The sequence below is a fragment of the Cinclus cinclus genome, chromosome 8, assembly GCF_963662255.1.
Source record: "Cinclus cinclus chromosome 8, bCinCin1.1, whole genome shotgun sequence".
NCBI classification, from domain to species: domain Eukaryota; kingdom Metazoa; phylum Chordata; class Aves; order Passeriformes; family Cinclidae; genus Cinclus; species Cinclus cinclus.
This window is the reverse complement of record NC_085053.1, coordinates 9,609,646-9,631,309: the sequence shown is the minus strand read 5'-3', so window position 1 is coordinate 9,631,309 and position 21,664 is coordinate 9,609,646. Positions and strand designations below refer to the sequence as shown.

At 39.6% G+C, this 21,664-nt stretch overlaps 1 protein-coding gene across 1 annotated transcript; it reads left to right on the top strand.

The window, feature by feature from the left end:
* Positions 1-17,629: 17,629 nt before the first annotated feature.
* Positions 17,630-20,242, top strand: ZNF281 (zinc finger protein 281). Its single transcript, XM_062497733.1, has one exon. The coding sequence runs from the start codon at positions 17,630-17,632 to the stop codon at positions 20,240-20,242; it is 2,613 nt and encodes an 870-aa protein (XP_062353717.1).
* Positions 20,243-21,664: the final 1,422 nt, after the last annotated feature.

The window sequence follows — 21,664 nt, the reverse complement described above, 5'->3', positions numbered from 1 at the left end:
GCGATATGGTTTGTTAAATATTCATTTATAATTTGCATTCATTATTAAATCATGTGTTAGAACTAATCTTTAATCTCAAAAATACATAATGTGTCAGGAAGTCTATTTGAAAGCATAACAATAAATATTTTATGCTTTTTATGTTGCTTTTTAAAGGTTGACTAGAATACACCAAAATGCTTGTCATTAATGTAATTTAATTATTCCAAGGAGATTTGGTCTACCCTGATGCTGATTTCAATAATTTATTTCAACCTTTAGGTCAATATAAAATAAATACCTGTTTGGGAGATGGGCTGGTCTATGATTAATGACAACTGAGCTCCCCCAGCCTGCCACACAACACTGTAGTTCATTGTCTGAAACCGTGCAGTGCAATGCGGTAGCTCCAAGGGGTTGATTTTCCCGAGGTCCCGAGCAGTTTGCTTGGTGATTACAGTGCAGCTGCTTCACTGCTTGTGACGGCTGGAGATCTCCTTTATAAGATACAAGAGCTTAAACATTTGTACTGCACTGCCTACAATGTCATTTGAATATCCATGGAACTGCTATTCCCTTTCCAGTTCGCACCCTGAGCAGAAAAGCCTGGATGAGAGGGACGAGGGTGACGGAGACCTGATTTGTATTATAGGAGACTAGGAGCTACTCAACGAACCATGTAAAAACAGTTCATTTAAATGTTGATGTGCTTGGCTGGTTAATGCAAAGAGAGCTTTATTGCTGTCTTATAAAACCTTGGTAACTTCAGGTTGGAGTCAGATCAGTGCATCCAAATACCCAGTTTAGGTTAAGAACCACCAGAAAAATTGGCAAGAAACAATAATCTTACTTCCAAACTAAAACCCACTTGACTATTTACTACAGAACATCCATACTTAAGTAGAAGATTTTTGGACAGAGCTACCATGTGTCAAGATTTCCCTGGATCTTTTCAACCCTTACGTGTCTGTTAGGTGGAATCTGAGGTGTTTGGGCATTTGCTAATTCTGCAGCGCCTGTGCCAAGGCTCTGGAAATACTTGGAATGCTCATAAGGTACGTACTGTGTCCTGTGTGTGCCCTTTACACCTCACCTTTTATACAGCCCTGGAAGAATTCTGGTTATCCTATTTTGTAGACCACTGCAAAGAAGAAAGAAGTTAAGCCTCTAAATGATACTTTCTGTTTAACTGTTGACTTGACGTATGAGTAAGCGCTTATTTGAAAATAACTACATCAGTGAAATGGCCTTGTTTGTTAGTTTGTCCTGTACAAAGTGTGTGATTGCCCTGATTAGATGCTATGGGATTAATGTAAGCAAAAGTAAATCCACAATAAAATGAAGTTTCCTGGTTCCTGTCAGGGGCAGTGGCAGAGAAAACTACAGTTGTTCACACCAGCTTAGCAGGCAGCTAGCAAAGGCACTCTGCAAGGAGAATGAGACATCCTGGAGATTGTCCAGAAGCAAAGAAGCTGGCCTGCATAAGAAGCCACAGGAGAGTGGGCAGAGCTGTTTCAGAAGCTGTGCTGGGCTGCCTAAGGTCTTGGGATGAGCAGGGTGGTGATTAGTAAAGTAATGAAGCAAACTTCCCTCCCTGAAAAGCAATGGTCCTCGTTGAACAGTAGGGAATCTTCTCTTATTACCAATATTCTTCTGAAAATGCAAAAAGAGGAAAGGGTTCTCTTTAAAAGATGCATAGTCAGGGCAAACCCCTGATTCTTAATCAGCCACATCCTCTCCCTATCCTTCTGGAGAATATGGACCATCAATTTCCTCATAAGATGAAGGGGAGGCAAAGCAATAGTTTAGCATCCTATGCATTATCTCTCTTTTTATGATTACAAATAGAGCACTTACGTTCACTGACCCATATCTCATACCAGACATCAGTAGCCAGGTCCAGATTTAGGTTATTGTTCCAGCATGGGATTAGGCCATGCGATCAGAATCAAATTTATCTAATATGATCACTTGATTGTGACATTTCTTACTGAGGCTGTATGTATGCACAGCTGAAACTTGAAGACATAAAGCAAATGCTCTTAAGGCCCAAAAGAGTAGTTGTCAGTGCTCTCACAAAGAGCTCCAGAAAGGTTGAGGGGACACTCTGTTGGGTCAATTAAGCTGTCCTTTTGCTTGCAAGGTTAAAAGGGAAAAGTGAGTTTGTTCCCCGTGTGGCTTTCCCAAACTCTTTCAGCTGTATCTCTAAGCTTAAATGATCCTCAGTCCTGCAGCATATCAACTTGATGTATATAATTGATTGCTAAACATTTTTTACAGCTTGTTAAATGGTAAGGCTAAGAAAAAAAGTAACATGGGAATGTTGATTAAAGTGCTTTTGTAGAGAGGGGTCAGAGATATTAGCAAGTTAAAAAGAAAGTGTGAGCTCTGCTGTGGTATGGTACTTCTAACCTGTATGCTTTATTTCACATAATTGATCCCACATGTTTACTCTAAGGACATTTTTGTCAGGTTTCGAACTGCAAATACTAGAATGCATTTAGAGGAGGGTGTGCTTCAGTAAGGACACTATGCAGAATGCTTAGCAATGTAGATTGCTGATATTATAATGGCAATGATTATAAAAGGAATAATTACAGTAGCTTGGAATTGTGTGGTAAGAGGAAAAAATATCACGGTGTAAAACCTCAGAGTAAATCTGAAATGAATGAAGACATTCAAATTATAATTCTCAGCAATTTTGTTTTCATTATAATTTGTGGGGTTCTTTTAATAACTGACATAAAACACAATGTGTTTTTCAGGGGTTTAGCTGATAGCTAAACATGATAGCTAGGCAAAAAATAGAATGTGTCTCACAGTCTTTGTGGCTCCTTTTATTGTGAAAGGTACGATGCTGTTACACAAACAGACTGAAAAACATTCTGACTGTACCTCCAGGAGGTTTTGCAATGACTGGGTATCTGCAACAGAACAAATGGCTTATAAATTTCTTAAAAAGCAAAGAATAAATACCTTGTCCTTGTCTGGGAAACAGTGCCTCAAAAATTTAAAAAGCACAATTTTTAACACTGATATGATTTTCTATATTTTTTTCTTTAAATTATTAGCACTGTTAAAGAAAAAGTGGAACCTGCTAGAGGTGCCCAGCCAAGTTAATTATCAATGAAATTCACAGAATTAGAAGAAAAGTTTGGTGACTGCTATTTCTCTCTAGCTATGCCAGTTAATGCTAATCACAAAAACCCATTCACTACGAGGTGTACACAGATACATCTGACAGGGAATATAAACTCAGAGCTTTGTGTGTATACTGCTGAGTAACTAATGCATAAAAGCAAGTTCTAGTTTGCACAAATCCAAGCAGGATTTGAAGCAGTCTTTTAGGGGTGCAAAGTTCAGTGTTGTACAGAACTTCTGAACTGGCCCCTTTCCTTGCCATAACTTGGTTTGTCCCTTTTTCCTAAAAAAAGTCTAAATGTAGAAGCTTTATTGTATTGAATACTTTAAAAATAGACTGAAACATAATTTATTCTCTGGAACGTGGTAGTTCAACAGTTATTTTTCAAAGGAACGTTCTATATTTGTATCTATGCTGTTGGAAATTGGACAGAATATTTATCTGGATGGTAAAGTGTAGCAGGCGTTTGATATTATTAAGTCAACATTATTTTAATAGGTAATAGCATCTGCAAATGATATGTATCACTTATAGGAATGTGACTCAACTGAAGTGGTTTATTTTAAAAATTGCTCAAGAAGATATATTTCACTTATGAGATTTTAGATTAATTTATTTTTCATGTAGTCTATAAATGTTAGTAAGGTGACCCTAATGTTATTTAGCTCCCCCATTTACCCATAAATAGGAACAATGTGTTGTAAGTTTTGTTTTGTTGTGTTTAAAGATAAGATAAAATGGGTTTAATTAAAAAAACCCCAGTCATTATTAGGGTTCTACTTCTGAAAGGTTTTGAGTCTGTCACAACTTTTTAGCTGCATAGGACAGTATGAGTTTGCTAAAATAAACTTAGAACCAAAACCAGACAAAAACTACACACAATAAATTCTATTGTAGAGGTAAAATGATTGGGAAAGTGACAAGAGGAAACAAGAAAGGAATATCTCTCTTAACATGGTCTGGTTTTTTTTTTTTTTTTTTTATAATTTTGCAGAAGATTATCAGTAAGACTTTTTTTTTTTTTTTAACTGCACAGTGTCTTCTTGTTTATACATAATTTTCTATGTGCCTGACATTAACTAGAAAGCTTTGCAACTCAGACAAAATATTTCTGGAATAAGTTTCGTTTAAGACAGCAGAACAACAGTGAAGTTAGAAACATGTTTGTGTCTTTTTTTTTTTTCATGACTAGCCCATGTCTATTCTCTATGAAATTGATGTCAAAAAAGTATTATATATTTTCAGTGGGAAATAGAAGGCTGCCCTCTACTATCCTTGTCAGGACGTCGTATCCCTTTAATCATACTTTTCATTTCAGTACATTGAAATTTCCGTTACCAAGGACAACATCATAAATAAAAGTGTTTGTGAAATTTTTACCTGCAGCTTCCTAACTTTGTGCATTAAGCATGAGACTAGCAGAGAGGTGGTCAAATGTGAAAATTTATAATCATTTATTACATACGGCTGAAGCGAGAAGGGAATAAAAGCGTGAAGGCATACATCTATAAACTGGAGCAGAAAAGCTTAAATGAAAAGTAAAGTGAATTTCTGTGTCTTGTCATAAAGTAATGAGAAGCTAGAGCTTTATTCATAGCAACCCAAGATGCATTTACTCTCAATCTAGCTTTAGCAGTAAATGCTTCCCTGATGTATTGCTTCAGACTTACAAAGAAATATTTGTGCTCTACATAATAGTATAGTTAGGAGAATTACTGCATGGCTGAGGAGATTCTATAAAGGTTTATAGCTGGTGCTGTTACTGTAATTTAATCACAATGTAGCTAATGTAGTACTTTAATATCACACGTTACTTTTTTATTTACCATTTATTAGTAGCTGACAGTCAATCATCACCACATCATAAACAAATCACGCAGGATTCTGTAGGAACGTGAAGTTCCAGAACAGATGCACTGTAGCTCTTACATGTGCTCCATAACGAACTAGACATCAAATTATTTTTTAATGGAGTAATCATGTAAGTCCGGGTTCTTGTTTTCATTCAGTTCATCAGCCTAAGAAAATGTTTTAAGCCATGAATACAAATAGTGTTGCACACTGTGCATACATGTTTGAGTTAGCACACCAACCCTCTACAAGGAATACAGGAGAATGCCTTCAAAAACATGAAGATTTGGGTAAAAGACACCATGTGCATACTGATGAATGCATTTATGCAGACTAACAATTGTGCTCTCTCACTTTAAGCCACCATTTTGTTAGGTTTGGTCTGATTTGTAAATGGAGAAAGTAAATGCAATAGAGTCCACCAAGTGCTCTTGAAGCACTGAAATCACAAAAAAATATGTCAAGATAAGAAGGATTTTTTTATCTTAAGACTGATAATTTTATTGCCCTTTTTAGATGTACTGTAGGATCAATTTATCTCAGATTTGATTTCATGATCAGGTTTTAGTACAGAATCACACTATTTCTCTGAAGTCACTTGTGTTAGCAAAATTAAATGCTGATTGGAACTCTGAAAGTACTGCCTCTTTGGACTGAAACCTGTGCTTCTCTCAACACCCTGAAGATCTTTTAATTGCAAACAAAATCTTTGTTTTCCAGTCCTCTCCAGCTGTGGGGGAATGACTAGTAACCAACATCAGACTGCCACACTAATTAATATGTAGCAGTAATAAGCCCCTCAGAGATGTGTGTTTGAGGGCTATTGGTGCATGTCCTGGGTAAGCTGCAAAGAACAGCCTGAACACCAAGGGCCTTCAATCACTTGAAAGGCTTGCCAAAAGGTCTAGTAATGCACACCCTGGCATGGCTTATTGCTATTAGAATATGTCTCTTTAATACAAATTTCATGAAATTTACCCTTTGATGGTGAAAAATTATTCCTAGAAGAAAAATGTAAAATATTTGGAGAAGTTATATGGGAAATCCCCCTGCTTTCCCATTAAATAAATTAGAATATTAAGTCTTCTCTTTTATTCAGCATTGCATTGCTTATGCCCACAGGTTCTCCAGACCAGCTTGACATTTTCAAGTATAAAATGTGTTGTCAAATCAACAGCAATCCCTTTACTTTTCTTAAGTGACTTTCAAGGACCAAAACAACTCTCCCCACTCAGCTATTAGGAGAAGCCTGTGAACACTCTTTTCCCTAAAATTACTGGACAAATATTTTAGGTCCTAGCAAACCCTTGAGTTTGTTTATGTATTTATTGACTGTGATATATTTTTAAAAGGAATCTGAATTACTCTGTATTCCCTTGTACTTGGCTCAGGGAAATTGATATTTGTGCCAAGTACAGCTAAATGAAAATGGCTACTGAATGTTTAAACATAGAATTATTGATAATATTTTTTTTTTACATATTGTGAAAGGAAGGCACTAATAAGAAACCATCCTTACTTCTGTCTCTAGCTTCCTTTTTCTTTTGAATAGCTCTCTGTGTAACAGTCACTTTCCATACTTTCTTGAGTGGTCACCAAAGATCCAATTTAAATCACACTGCAGAGAGATCCATTATTTTTTAGATATTATGTGCTATTCTGACTTGTAACTTCTAAGGGCACTTTCTGGTCAAATTGAGAATATATTGAATTTGAGACACTAACATCTATTTTTAAAAGGAGGATTTAATACCAGATGCATTCAATTAATGCCGTTGTGTCCATATCTATTCAAAACCTATCACCATCCTTGAAAGCTGTAGAATGATTGTTTCTTTACAGAGTTATTTTTAAACAATTATTCTGCTCCCTACATTTGGGACAAAATTTCTGTCCTGTTCTAATCTAAATTTAGTCCTTCTATTCTAATCTAATTTTATTGTACCTGCCAGAGTAGCTTGATGGAGTCTCCTAATTGATACTTTTCTTGTTTGGCTCTTTCCTTGTCTTGTGTTACCTTTCCTCACAGGTCATGTTTGCCCCCGTGTTACTCTGAGTCTTAGCTGGAGTGGCTGCCCTCCCTTCCTAGCTAATCACACATGTCATGTCAAGAAGGGTGCCACTATGTGAGGAGTGGGAAGGTTGGCAGGAAAATGTTCCATGGCAGTTACGGATGGTCCCTGGGATCTGAAAGAGGTGCTGCAATGCAAAGTGAGATGATTCTTTAGAATATTAAACTTAAATGTCTGCTTTCCCTAAAATATATTGTCCGAGCACTCTGTCTCATTTACAAGCTAATGTGGAAATTAGACCTATTTCTTTCCTTACCCCCTTAAATTTGCTTAATTGAATTATGAATTATTTAATGCTGGGCAGAAATTAAAACTCTTCAACAGAAATGTTGTATGAACTTGCATTGAATTCTCAGACTGTTTTTCTCAGAATGTACATTGAAAATGTGGGTTGTTTTAAGGTGTAAATAATTTGGTTTAATTTGGATTTATCCATCTTTTAAAAATATACTTCTGTGAGGTCTTTAAAAACTGCCAAATGAAGCCAAATGAAACTTAAAAGTTTTTGGGGTGCTTTTTACTGGTTGGTGGTGGTTGTAGTTTTTTTTTTCCTTTAAAACCCTCCCCTCATCAGTTAAAATGTTTTTATTTATTTTGATGTGAGAACAGAGAACATAGGCATTTTGGGTCAATCCTGAAGTATCAATTAATTTCAGCACCTATTTTGAGACAGGGATTTAAAATCAATTATTTATACAGCCATACAGCTCAATGATTTTTTTTTTTTTTGCTAAGGTAAAGTGCTGCAACTTTTTTTTAATTAATTATACCAGAGATACTGGTTTGAATTTAGTGTTTTCAAACCTTTTTCTAAAGATTAACTATCATCCTCAAGTGAGCAGCTTAAGGATTCATTGCATACTACATGAAAATTATGAAGAGTCCTTCAAAGCATGGGGCAGGGTGGATTTTACTGCCACAGCACACGACTGAAAGCAGAATTTCAAAGGCATGTTTGGAACCCAACACACAATAGAAATGTAAATGGATGAGATAGGCTGATCTTGCATAAGGAATCAGAACCCATCATGGCTTTCACAGTCACGTGGCAGGGCTGGCTCTTTGAAGAGCTCAAATTGTAAACTGCACATATTTGCTAGGCAGCAAAGTGAACAGTAAGCATGACCCTTGGAAAGTATTTCCACATGAACATTTTTAGACTTAGAAGAAATTTCTAAGTTTCTCTTCAAAACAATCTACTGTATGTTTGACATGTGGATCTTTGGAAGCATCTGACTTTTTTCTTTTTCATCAGAATTATCATCCTTTTGAAAACATAAAAATACTAGTATTTGTAACTTTTCTCATATTATCATGAAAACCAGGCCACATCTTGCAAGCAAGGATTAAAAGACAGAAAAATAAGCAATGATAAAAACCCCCAAACTTGCAAGTCTGTTTCTGGGCAGTTGCTCATTTGGGTAAGTTTCAGATCCACACCAAGACATCAATAATTTAATACATCGTTTTGAAAATACCAGTGTAGTATTATGGGACCATCAACTGTTTCCCAGATCTGCAACAGCAGTTAGATTCCAACTCATTGAGAAATTAGTTTTGAAATCAGCACAACTGGGATGTCTGAAGACCTTTGCAAATCTGGACCTAAGTGACTATTCTCTCTCCCAGAAATTCAGAAATAGAAATGTGTTATCTCTGTTAAGAAATGGCATTCATATTATTTCCAAGGACAGCATTTTTTATGAACGTGTTTTGAAGTTTTAAGGCAGTTATTGCATCAACAACAGGACAACAGCAATGCCTGAAAATCACCAGATACAGAGATCTCACCCTACAACAACAGGTAAGGGTTATTCAAGAGAAGGATTCACTGTCCTTGCACTGGAGGAGCTACAGCCAGCACACAGAGTTGTCTTTATGCATTATTTTTTTTTTTTTTAAGAATTCAAGAAGGAGTTTGTACTAATAACTGTCCTGTTGTGTGCCAAGAGCCTTCCTGTGCTCAGGCACAGCTCCTGTTTGAAAGCCCAAAGGGCCTTCTGCTCACAGAAGATAGCAGCACCAGGAACCTAAACTAGTAGGAAAAGATGTATTTGGAATGAGGCTTCAAATTCTGTTTCTTTTACAGTGCATCTCCACATCTAATCCACACAGAACTGATCTACTGTGAAAAATGGGGGAAAGGATGTGTCAAAACTGTTCAGTCACATAATAAGATTAGGTCTACGAGAAATGGTGTCCATCATGAATTCATCTCCCTAAAGAGAATTTAGATAGAAGAGTTTTATGAGAGCTTTTTTTAGGCTCATAATGAAGTCTAGGATGGATAACATTCCATCTAGAATGCATGAAACTGTATGTGTTTTTTTCATCATAGAGCAATATTTTAAGCTACACAGATTCTGTCTAGAAATATAGTTTAAAAAAATTCCAACACATTCAATCATTAATCTAAAATCATTATTATTGTACATTTTTTCTTACAGTGAAATAATGTTTAAGATGGAGTCTGAGTAATTGTTCTGAATTCTTTACATGTGTGGAAAAGAACTGAATGGGCAACACTGGAGTGTTTTTTAGCTATTCTCTATAGTTTTATAGGGCTCTGCCTCTTATTTCTAAGGAACTAAAGAAAATTAGAAAAGCAGATACTGCATTCAGTATAGTTCACTTAAGTTTTTCTGATGTCTACAGCTTCCTGTTTGTGTATATAAGATGGAGAAATTCTTGAAAATACGAACCTGTAAATTTCAATAGTAATGAGATTAAATTTTGTGTCCTAGCTTTCCTATAGATATTTTACAATGATTATTACAGTATAATCTGCACCACTGTAATTCTAAACATTTCCCTTCCTAAGAGTTTTTTTTTCTCACCTCTAACAATATTGCAATGCTCTGAGTGATCTAGCCTAAACTCATTAACCACCTTGTAAGATGTTATTACAGAATTTAGCTCAATGTGGTATGAAACAACATTTTTTTTGCACCACACACATATTGCAAATAGGTTTGTGCTTATTTGTGAGTGTTGACTTATTTTGGGTAGAGCAGACCAAAAGCATGGATTAATTTTTTGGGTGAAATATAATACACTTCCCTGTATTTTACCCTAGTTCAGCAAGGTACTTGGAGGAAGTTTAATTAAATGAGAAATTCGGGGTTAGTGACAAGAGAAAGTAATCTCTGAGCTGATGACAAGTACAACGAATAGATGCAGTTGGGAGAAGTTGCAGGCCTGTAAAAGTAGGTAGAATGAAACTTGCAGTTGTTTCCCTGCAGCTGGTATTCTAAGTACGAAAATGTATAGAAAAACACATTTTGTACAGCAGTGGAATCATGCAAAGCCATAGCAAGACCAAGGTTTGGGTACACTGGTTGTTTTCAGATCACTCTGTGTGTGTGTGTGTATGTGAATAACAGACTACTGAAAAAAAACCAAACCTGAAGCATGAATCTCCTCTCTCTGTGACTGGTGCTGTTTAGGTTTTTGATGTATATGGTGACAGTATGACTATGGTAATTAATTTTCTCAGAAAAAAAAAAAAACAACTGGCCTCATGTCTCAGCTTTTTCATGCTCTGAAAGTGCAAATTGATTTGTAAAGTATAACTGGGAAAAGAAGAAACAGAAGTAGGAAACCTTTTCATAGCATTTTAAATTTCCTTTTAAACCCCTGAATCCTGTAGCCCTGACTGTAATGCTTTTAGACTTATTGCAAAGGTCAAGAGTTCTTCTTTAAGGACAGGCAGAAAATGGATCCTGGTCACCTCAAAAAGTAGATTAACACAGGCTTGTCTAGGTACTCCAACAGGATCTTGGTAAGGGTGAAAGGTAAAAAATCTGTTATGACACATTTACATCAGAAATTTGTTATACCTGGCATATGAAAGCTTATCTCCTGACACTTAAATATCCTATCTTTGCTTATGCAGAGAGGTGGACACCTGACATCTCTAAGTCCTTTCCAACTTTTTTTTTTTTTAACATGGATATTTCCTATCATCCTAAACATACCTTTATGCAGAGATGTTATTGTTGGCTGTATCTAAAATGAACTTTAGGGCATGCTTACATTTGGCAACATGGAATGCTAATTTACTAAGGCTTTGGAGAATGAGCTCCATTGTCTTTGGAGAATGAGGATATCTTTTGATATCCCAGATCCCAGTTATTCTACTGACACTTATACATAATTTCATCTAATGTTTTCTGTGTGGCTCCTTAAAAACTGTAAAATCTGTTTTTGTACTTCAGTCCTTGCAGAGATTCTCAGTGTGGAATCCAGAGTTACACTCAACCTGTCCATTTCCACTTCACCCAATATTAACAGAAATATCTTTTTAATATGGCTCAGAACTGAGGATGAACCATTTGGTTCTCGAAGCAACCGAGGCAAAGCGTGATTTATCTCCAAGGCCAATGCAAAGACTCTGGTCCAGGGTAAGTTACTCTTTTGCTTCAGGACCTTTGCTATGACAGTTTATTATTACTAAATTTCTGTGGATCTGTTAATTACCCTAAAAACAAAATTTCCCTTGGTTTTGTTTTTTTTTTTTTTTCCTTTTTAGTTCTAGTTTTAATAGGCAGAAAATTCAAATCAGTCACCTAGTTTGCTCCTGTTTGCAAAGCCTGCAAGTACCAATTGAGTGATAAAGAGAGCTGAAATAGCTGCTTGTGGGACAGTTTCTTTGAAATTTCACAACAGTGCTGTTTCAAATGTCAGACTTCTTAAATGCTGAAGTAAAGTTTTCAAACTTCTTCAACTACGGTAGAAAAATCCCATAATTTTGGAATTTGATATTCTTTGAATTAAAACTGAGTTTGTATGACAAAAGGCTTACAGTTGCTAGCACTGATCTAGATTGAAAACAAACAGTAAATCCCCAATCTCTCCTTGCTAAAACAATTTTTATTATTTTAGGATTACAGAGAGACTTGATTGTGTGAGTAACATGAATTGTATTTGCAGGCTGCAGTTTCCATTGCAGCAATACTGTTATTTCTTAATTTATGAAAAAACCCCAGTATTAGTCCAGTATACCTGCATATGATCTATCTTTATCTCTTCCATAAATCAGAACATTTCTTGTAATCCAAACATTTTCAGTGCTGGAAATTTTTAATGCTTTAAAATAATGAATATTTTTATTAGATATTGGTTTAAAATGTATTTCATTGATTTTTATTCTTCTACAGTTCTTCTATCTAGTGTTTGCATGCATATTTTGCTAATACAGTTTTATTTAATTGATCTTTTGAGGTATTACAATAAGGATTTTAGTAGCTGTGAATTCTTAAAAGTAATTTTCAGCTGTCAAAAAAATCAGAGGCCAAATGCTTAAACAGGGGAAGGATGAAGTAATTCCACATTCTCGAGAATGTGCGTATTGAAAAAATGCTGAAATTGAAAATATCAAAATTATCAGTGTAACAGTCTCAGCACACCAAAAAATTATTGCAATTTACTGTCTAATCTTGAATGAAATACGATGTCCATAAGAAGGAAATATCAAATAGTAATAGAAGGAGAGACAAACCTTCAAATCATGGAAAGAGACTTCTGATAAAAACTACTGCCATGCAAATTTCTGTTGCCCTAAAGCAGAATGAACTTGTGATAAGAGTGTCAACTTTCAGTGCTCCCAGCCAAACTGGGACACATTCTGACAAACTTGCTGGAGATTAGGATTGTCCATAGACTGATTTATTCAAGATAGGAAGGACAATTGGGCAAGACTTGCCAAATTTCAAAGCTGAGCAGTCTGTTCACACCCTGCCCAGAGTGGCAGTCAGAGCTGTAATTAAGCAGTGCTTTCCTCGGGTTCCAGAAGGCAGGATTCAAGCTCAGCCGAAGGTTTTGGACTTCTCCTTAGTCTGCCAAGAACACATCCTACTTTGGCTTGAGACCTGAAAAAATGACAGGTGTGCTTGCATGTTCTCTTTTCTCCAACATGGCCAGATTTTCTGTCTGGAAACCTTTACCTTTTCAAGGCATGGATGGCTCATTCTGGATGTATATGGATTTGTTACTGAGCACAATGGGCTACAGTTCCTCTGCAGGTTCACATGTGCTATCGAACACAAAAATACAAATGTGTCCTCTATGCTTCTTCCTGAAGGAATTTTACTATATTGATCCCAACAGGTAAAATAAACAGTTCTGGATAAAATTACTGGTTTGATCACAACACTGTTTAATTCCCAGAAGTCAAAGAACATCCGACCAGCCTGAGCAACTGAGGCAGCTGCTCACAGAACCACATTGCTGCTGATGCCAGGTGCCACTGAAAAAATAGAGAAGCTCTTTCTGCAATTTATGAGCTACAGAAACTGAACTATCAATTATTTAAGACCACATTATTAACATTTCAAACCACCTGAGGCTCTGCACCTCTTTATTTTCACCACAGATGGACCACACACTATCCTGCACAGGTAATTGCTGATGACAGCGTTGTGTGGAAAAATGACCCCTCATTAACAGCTGTGGGTGCCTAACTCATTGCAGGCAATAAGTAAAATCCTTGTTGGGCTGATTCCATTAGAATAATTTGATGTTAGAGGACACCCCCACTCTGAGATAAGACAAGACAAAAAGCTCCCAGTAGTCTACAAGAATTAAGAATTAAGATAAGAAAGTCCACAGCACTTCATATTTCTAACAGTTAAATATTCAAGGAGCTGTTATCAAGCTCAAGAAAAGCAAAAACTTGGCATGCCAATTTAAGATCTGGGATCTTTAATAATTTGTTTCAAAGTTTCTGTAAGATTAGTGAGTATCCAAACTTAAGTAGTTAACTGGTTTATTTTTCTGGGATGATACCAGATTCACAGATTTCAGAAGAGACTCAGAAGCAATTAAAAACATTATTTTTGCATACCTAGGTTAAAAAGAACATTCTAATCTTGAAATTCTTGAATACATATTTTAAAACATTTCTTTTACTCTTTATAAAATCAGAACAACCAGTATTGTTTGGAACTGAGTTTTGGCAAGAATTTTAACTCATGAAAGTACCTGAATAACAAGAAGCATGTGGTTTTACTCTCTCTTCTGGGATCAGCCTGAGAAAGATTTTTTTTTTCTTTTTTTTTTTTTCTTTCATCCTAACAGCTGATTATTCATTGCTTCTCTCTCTATGGCAGCTACCCATAGCAATATCTTGCCTGGGATGGAAATTCCTAAAATCCTGACAACTTGAAATGCAAGTAGGAGGAAATAAGAGGTGTAGACTTTGTACCCCCTCCTTTTTTAAATGTAGATTTCAGATGTCTCTGAGTCAGGAGACTCAGAATGGTCCACTAACTCTAATATTTAGAGAGGTAACTGGGATTTTATTCCACAAATAGTTTGCCTGTGAGTAAGTCACTTATGTGAGGTGCCAAGCCTCAGGATTGTGGCAGTTCTGTTTCCAAATGAGCATCACAATATAATTGTGATATATATTGTGGGTAAGCACACTCAAAACCAGGTGGCTCGTTTTTGAATCTATTCTTACTTATTGTTGAGTTCATGGATGTAACCTGAAAATAACTGAAAGGAAGTGTTGGATTTTAACTTCTTTGAAAAACTAAACAAAAGAAATTAAGCAGAAGTTCTCTCTCCCAAGGGTTTTATGCTGCCATTGGGTAATCCATGGAACTATGACATATGAATGGTACTTCTTATTCCTCCCTGCTTAGTAAGATAGTGTTTTTGCTGATGAGCAAATCCAGAATTAATCCAAATGTCTTAAAATATTTTGCATGTTGGATTTAAAAGTTGCAATTTGTGTGCTATTCAAATGAAGTTCCTTATCAGAAAATATTTTTGGTTTGAAAATCAAGAGGTTTTTTCCCTGACATATTAAAATGGCCGGATTTAAGTATTAATTACACGGTAGGGTAATTGCACAAATCAATTTAAAAACAGATTATAAACCCAGAGTGAATCTAAGTTACAGAAGCCTTTTCATAGCAAACTATATATATTTTTTGCATTTATTTACATTTTTTATTCTATTCTTCCTAGTAATTTGAGTGTGTTTTTCAGGACTCTCCCTACAGATTGCAAGAATCAGTACCAAGCTGCACTATTAACTCAGATCCTGGACAAACACCCTTCAATAAGGCAAATATGTTCAGAGAAACTCATTGAAGTGAGTATTTTGTTTGGTTTTAGTTTAATATAATAAGAGGCCAATGTGAAGCAAGCCCATAAAAGAACCTTCGTGATTCATGTATGCTATCTGCTTGGGTTATTTTCTTTTCTGTCCTCATACATTTCTTATTTTCTCCCTATTTAAATGTCTAAAACAATTAAGTGTATGCATTTGTCAATACATATGTGGAAGTAGATTTTTAGTGCAGCATTTGGAAGTATATGTTTTCTTACTTCTAGTTTTGCAAAAAGAAATATCAGAAGAAGAGGCTGTTCACTCCTCAGTTTGACTTAACATCTTAGTATTTTCACTTTTTGAAGTTAATTTATTTTTTTGGTCAAAAGACCATTCAAATATAAAATTAAATTTTCTAATTAATGTTATGGACCCCTTGGTGCTAAGATTTTCATTTTCAAACAGTTGAACATCACAATATAGTTGATGCACTTCCACGTTATCAAATAAATGCTCAAGGTACAGCTTAAAATGTTGAAAAATAGAAAAATAAATTGACCTTGATGAAGTGTGTCTTCTTTTGTCTGTTCCCAGGAAAGTTTATTTCAGGTATTTCTACTGCTGAAATGATTAGAGTTAACAGCTTTTTCCCTCCATTTTATTTTACAGGGTCTCTTCATCTTCCTGATATATGGGGTGTACAACACAGAGGTAAGTCTGCTTGGAGTATCTCAAGGCTGACAGAGTGAATGAGAGAAATGACAGGTTTCTTATCTTGATAACTGAGGGACAAAGTTGGCTTTCCATACGAGTGTCCTACTGCCCTTCATGCTTGGACTGGCTTATATGCATCCCAGCTTACCATTAAACACAGACACCCTGAATAAAGGGACAGACTCATTTCTCATAGGCATTGACTAATATTTTACTGCTGCTTTGAGTTTTTTGAATTCCTGATCTGCCTTTTAACACTTAGCTAAACCTGACATTCCTAAACTGTCGTAATGTGATTTACATTTTGAAATTAACTTTTAGTTTACATGCCGTAAAATATTTAAATTATAAAAGGAACTAGTTTACTTTCTCAACAAAATTTTGAAGTACAAAAATGGCATAAAATTGCACTTCTTTTCATCAATTAGATATGCTTAAGATTCTAAGATCTGACTTGAGCCTTTGTACCAGAGTTATGAAAAGTACTTTTTATAGGCTCATCTCTCATAAAGGAAAGCATCTGTGACACATAAATCTTATGAATAGTAAGGAATCTATCCACCTTGTTCCATTACTTCCATTACATTAATAATAAAAATTAGTGTTAATATGTTTAATTCCAAGTTTTTAAGCTCAGGTACCTCCAATGCTTGCATTTTAAAACCTAACAGAAATACAAAATCTTTTGAAGTAAATACTCAAACTAAGCAGAATTCTATTTTTATTATCCTCCAAGGCGGGCACGGAAAAATAGTGGAAAAGGTCTCCTGAATAACCGAAATAAGGCACTATTATTTCAAAACAACAATTTAATCTCATTTCTGGTATAAGGACGAATTAACTCCGTACACGCAGCTCAAGCCGTGAGCATCATTAGTTCGGGTTTTGCTGTAGCAGTGGGCCAGAGGATCTCGGCCGCGGCCCCGGGGAGCTGAGCCGCCGGTGAGGCTCAGCGGTGCCGGCGCTCCCAGGTGGCAGCTGACGAGGCTGGGAGCGCGGTCCTGCTGCCCGGTGTGCAGGTGTCAGGGAGCGGGGGAGCGGCGTGCGCCCGAGGCTGCATCCGAGCCAACACCGGCACCGGCTCGGGGAGCGCAGCGCCCTCCCTATCCCCGCCTGCGCCTCGGGTCACCGCTTTGGGATCAAACGGCATCACCCTCGAGCCTTTGTTAAACACCTCCGTTCCAGCCTTTCTGCGTCTGCCGCTTCTTCGCGCGGGTGACGAGCGCTGCTGAGCCCGCAGCCGCTGCCCGCCTTCGGAGCCCCGCACAGCCCGGGACCGGCCCCGCCGCGCCTTCCGGAGCGGCACCTGCGCTCCGGTCCCGGGCGAGCGGCGGTGCCCGGTCCCGTTATCCGGGCTGTGCCGGCGGCGCCCGGCTCCCCCCGCAGAGATCCCGCGGCTCCCGGAGCGCTCCCGGCGGTGCCGCCCGGCCCGGCCCGGCCCGGCCCGGCCCGGCCCCGCGGCGGGCAGCGCCCACCCCGCGCCCCCCGCGCTGCGCCTGCGCGCCCGCGGCCCGTGCGGCCGAGGCTCCCAGCGTGCCGCGCGGCGCGCATGTGCGGCGGGGCGGGCGCTGCTAATTCCATTGTGGAGCGGACGCGGCGATATTTGTAACTGGCGGCGGCGGCGGGAGCCGTAAGTGCAGCCGGGCCGGGGCCGCCGCGGGCGCGGGCGAGAGGCGGCGATGCGCCCGGGCGGCGGCTGCCGGGCCGCCGAGGGAGCCGCCCGCTGAGCCGGCGCGGTCCGGCGGGCGGGCGGGCGGCGGGTCCCGCAGCCCCTCTGGGCCGCGCCTCCTCTCCGGCCCGCCTTCCCGGGGGATGAAACTCGGCAGCGGCTTCCTCGGCGGCGGCAAGAGGGCGGCGGCCATGGAGCCAGCGTTCCCCCCCGGCATGGTGATGTTCAACCACCGCCTGCCCCCGGTCACCAGCTTCGCCCGGGCGGCCGCGCCCCCCTCGGCGGCCCAGCACCCCCCGCAGTGCGTGTTACCTCCGGCCGCCGCCGCCGCTTCCTCCACGGCGGCGGGCGAGCCCCCGGCGCCTCCGCCCCCGCAGGACGTGACTTTCAAGAAGGAGCCGGCGGGGGCTTTCCCCTCCGCGCCCTCCTCGCAGAGGAGCCCCTGGGGCTTTCTGCAGTCCCTGGTGAGCATCAAGCAAGAGAAGCCCAGCGAACAGGAGGAGGAGCAGCAGCACCATCACCACTACGGGGGGCTTTTCGGGGGAGCGGCGGAGGAGAGACCTCCCGGCCTGGGCAGCGGCGAAGGAACCGGCCAGAGCGTGATCCAGGACCTCAGCCTTCTTCACCACCTGCACCAGCATCCCCACCGAGACCTGCTGCTGACTGGCAGAGGCGAGGGCGCTCCAGGGAGCACGGGTGAGCCAAAGCACGACGCCCAGGTCAAGAAGGCAAAGAGGCCAAAGCCAGAAACTCAGGGAATCAAAGCCAAGCGGAAGCCAAGCGCTTCATCCAAACCCCCCCTGGTGGGAGATGGGGAAGGCGCCGTCGCGTCCCCCAGCCAGAAACCTCACGTCTGCGAGCACTGCAGTGCTGCCTTCAGGAGCTCCTATCACTTGCGCAGGCACGTGCTCATCCATACCGGGGAGAGGCCTTTCCAGTGCAGCCAGTGCAGCATGGGCTTCATCCAGAAGTACCTGCTGCAGAGACACGAGAAGATCCACAGTAGGGAGAAGCCTTTTGGGTGTGACCAGTGTAGTATGAAGTTCATCCAGAAGTACCACATGGAGAGACACAAGAGGACGCATAGTGGAGAAAAGCCATACAAATGTGACACTTGTCAGCAGTATTTTTCAAGGACTGATAGACTGTTAAAGCACAGAAGAACGTGTGGTGAAGCCATAGGTAAAGCAGGGGCTGGAATGGAGCCCGGATCGTCAAATAGCATGGGTAGCTTGGCTGCATTGTCTCAGGGAAATACAAGTTCCTCAAGGAGAAAAAGTAAAACAAAAAATACATCCACTGAAAACAAAGGAAACAAGTGTAGCAGCAAACTAGTTGAATCTCAAGTTACAAGTAATGTGACCATGCCGAGTTATGCAGTTGATATTCCTATTGTGTCTTCCAGTGGTGGTCTAGTTGGCACAGGCATAGAAGAACTTCAAAAAAAGGTGCCAAAATTGGTCTTGAAAAAAACAAGCAGAAAACAAGCAGACAAAAATTACCTTAATTTTGTGTCACCACTGCCAGATATTTTGGGGCAAAAACCACTGTCTGGGAAACCAAGTGGCTCTCTAGGCCTAGTAGCCAATACCGGTGTAGAAACTATTGGCCTTCTCCAAAGTACAGGTGGTAAACCGGGTCAAATAAGTAGCAATTATGATGATGCCATGCAGTTTTCAAAGAAAAGAAGATACTTACAAACTGCAAGCAGTAACAGTGCCTTTTCACTTAATGTCGGACACATGACTTCGCAGCAGTCCGTCATCCAGTCTCCGGGTGTTAGCGTTATGGATAACGAAGCTCCTTTATCTCTCATCGATTCAGCATCTTTGAACAGTGAAATAAAGTCTTGCCACGACAAGTCTGGTATTCCTGATGAAGTCTTACAGAGCCTTTTGGACCAGTATTCTCACAAATCGGAAGGCCAGAAAGAAGATCCGTTCAGTATAACTGAACAGCGTGTGGACTTGCACACCTCAGGAGAACATTCAGACATGGTTCAGGAAGAAAACTTGAGCCCTAACTCTCAAACAGTTTCAAATGATAAGGCAAGCATGTTGCAAGAATACTCAAAATACCTCCAACAAGCCTTTGAAAGAACAACCAACAGCACTGGTTTTGCTTTTGGACCCAGTTTCCAGTTTGTTAGCTTGTCTTCAACTCTCCATAACCACACTCTGTTTCCAGACAAACAGATATACACTACATCTCCACTTGAGTGTGGCTTCAGCCAATCCGTTACCTCAGTATTGCCAACTGCGTTGCCAAAGCCTCCCTTTGGGATGTTGCTTGGCTCTCAGCCAGGCTTTTATTTGTCTGCTTTGGAGGCTTCGCATCAACAGTTGACTCCTTCTCAAGAGCTGGATGATCTCATCGATCCACAGAAAAACTTAGAGACTTCATCGAACTACCAGTCAACATCTCAGAAACTGACTGGCCAGAAGGAACAGAAAAACTTAGAATCCTCAACGAGCTTTCAGATCCCATCTCAGGACTTAACCAGCCAGATAGATCCTCAGAAGGACATAGAGCCTAGAGCAACCTACCAGATCGAGAACTTTGCACAAGCGTTTGGTTCTCAGTTCAAGTCGGGCAGCAGGGTGCCAATGACTTTTATCACTAACTCTAATGGAGAAGTGGACCATAGAGTAAGGACTTCAGTGTCAGATTTCTCAGGGTATACAAATATGATGTCTGATGTAAGTGAGCCATGTAGTACACGAGTGAAAACCCCAACCAGCCAGAGTTACAGGTAAGGTCCTGACTGTGACCAGGCTGTGGGGTCTTCTTATTGTAATTTTACTTTAACAACACTGCCATTGGAATGTTTCTACACGGTCCTATTAAGAATAATGTAACATGCCCTTTCAATGCAACTTTTCATATTTAGTTTATTTTATTAGTGTGATTTTTTTAGCTCTGTTTATTATGGTTTTTAATCAAAAATCAATAGTTTTAAAATAGCGTTTTTGTTCAAGTGACAATGTTTAGCAATCAAATTTACATTATGTAGATTGTCAGGGAATAGCCCAAGAGTTTAAAATGCAAAAAATTAACTTTGTTCCTAGGAAGTTTGTTCTAATTGCTTTACTCTCAGGAAAGTGTAATGAAGCATGGGAATTCTATGCACCGCTAGTGTATTGGAACTTCCAATTTACAGATGATGACAAATATATCTCAGCTTTTTGAGGAAGGGATCTTTGACATTTCAAATTGCTGTCTCTTACGTCAGCTGATCTGAAATAATTTTGTTACCTAAATCTTGTGGTTTTTAAAGTACTCCTGTTCTTCCAGGTGACGCTCATTCCAGGCAGGAGCAAATATTCTCGGGTCTGCACGATGAGCCCAGCACGGTAGCTTTAATCTGAACAGTAATGTCCCCAGAAGTTCTGTGTAAGACTGTAATTCCGTAAAGAGATTCTGTTGACACAAACCGTGAGAGCAAAATGTGTGCAGCTGGTTCATGTCATTAGAACCCCAACTTGAAACTACAGTCCTAATCCAGATAGGGTTTTGGGATACATTATTTGTTACACACGGTTCAAGAAAGTCTTATCTCCTGCTCTTCCCCTTTTCACATTCTTTTAGTGTAGAGGGTTCCCTCTATTTTATTGTGTTCCTGGTTCCTCTGGACTTGATCTTGGTTGTCTACCTGCCTCCCCCCCGCCCTTCCCCATCCCCTTTTATCTCCCTTTTCCCCTACTCACTCTCTCACCCTGACATAATAGCTAGCATTTAAAAAGATTTACATTCCAGAAAGTGCACATCTTATGATGTGCTTTCTGATGTCTTATGACATCAGAAAAAACTGATGAACAAAGAACACCCACCTGTTTTAGAAGTCTGTCGAGGTTTCCATGTACAATAAGAAATAATCTACTCCCAATTGTACATAGTGAGGCCCCTGTCCTGCATCAGGATCAGCTACCACAGACCCCTGTGCCCAGCAGTGTCCCAGTGGTGTCACTGGAGCTCTTTATGGAGAGAGGGGCTTGCAGCAGTTCATCATGGCAGGCTTTTAGGGCCTAAGGCTGCAATTCCATCAAAGGATTCTGGTGATGGCATCAACTACAAAAGTAGAACTTGAGTGGCTTGTTAATATCAACAGAACTTTTCTTTGGAATTATTGCCTTACTTTATGTATATTTTGTGGTACATTATTTATTATATGTGAATCC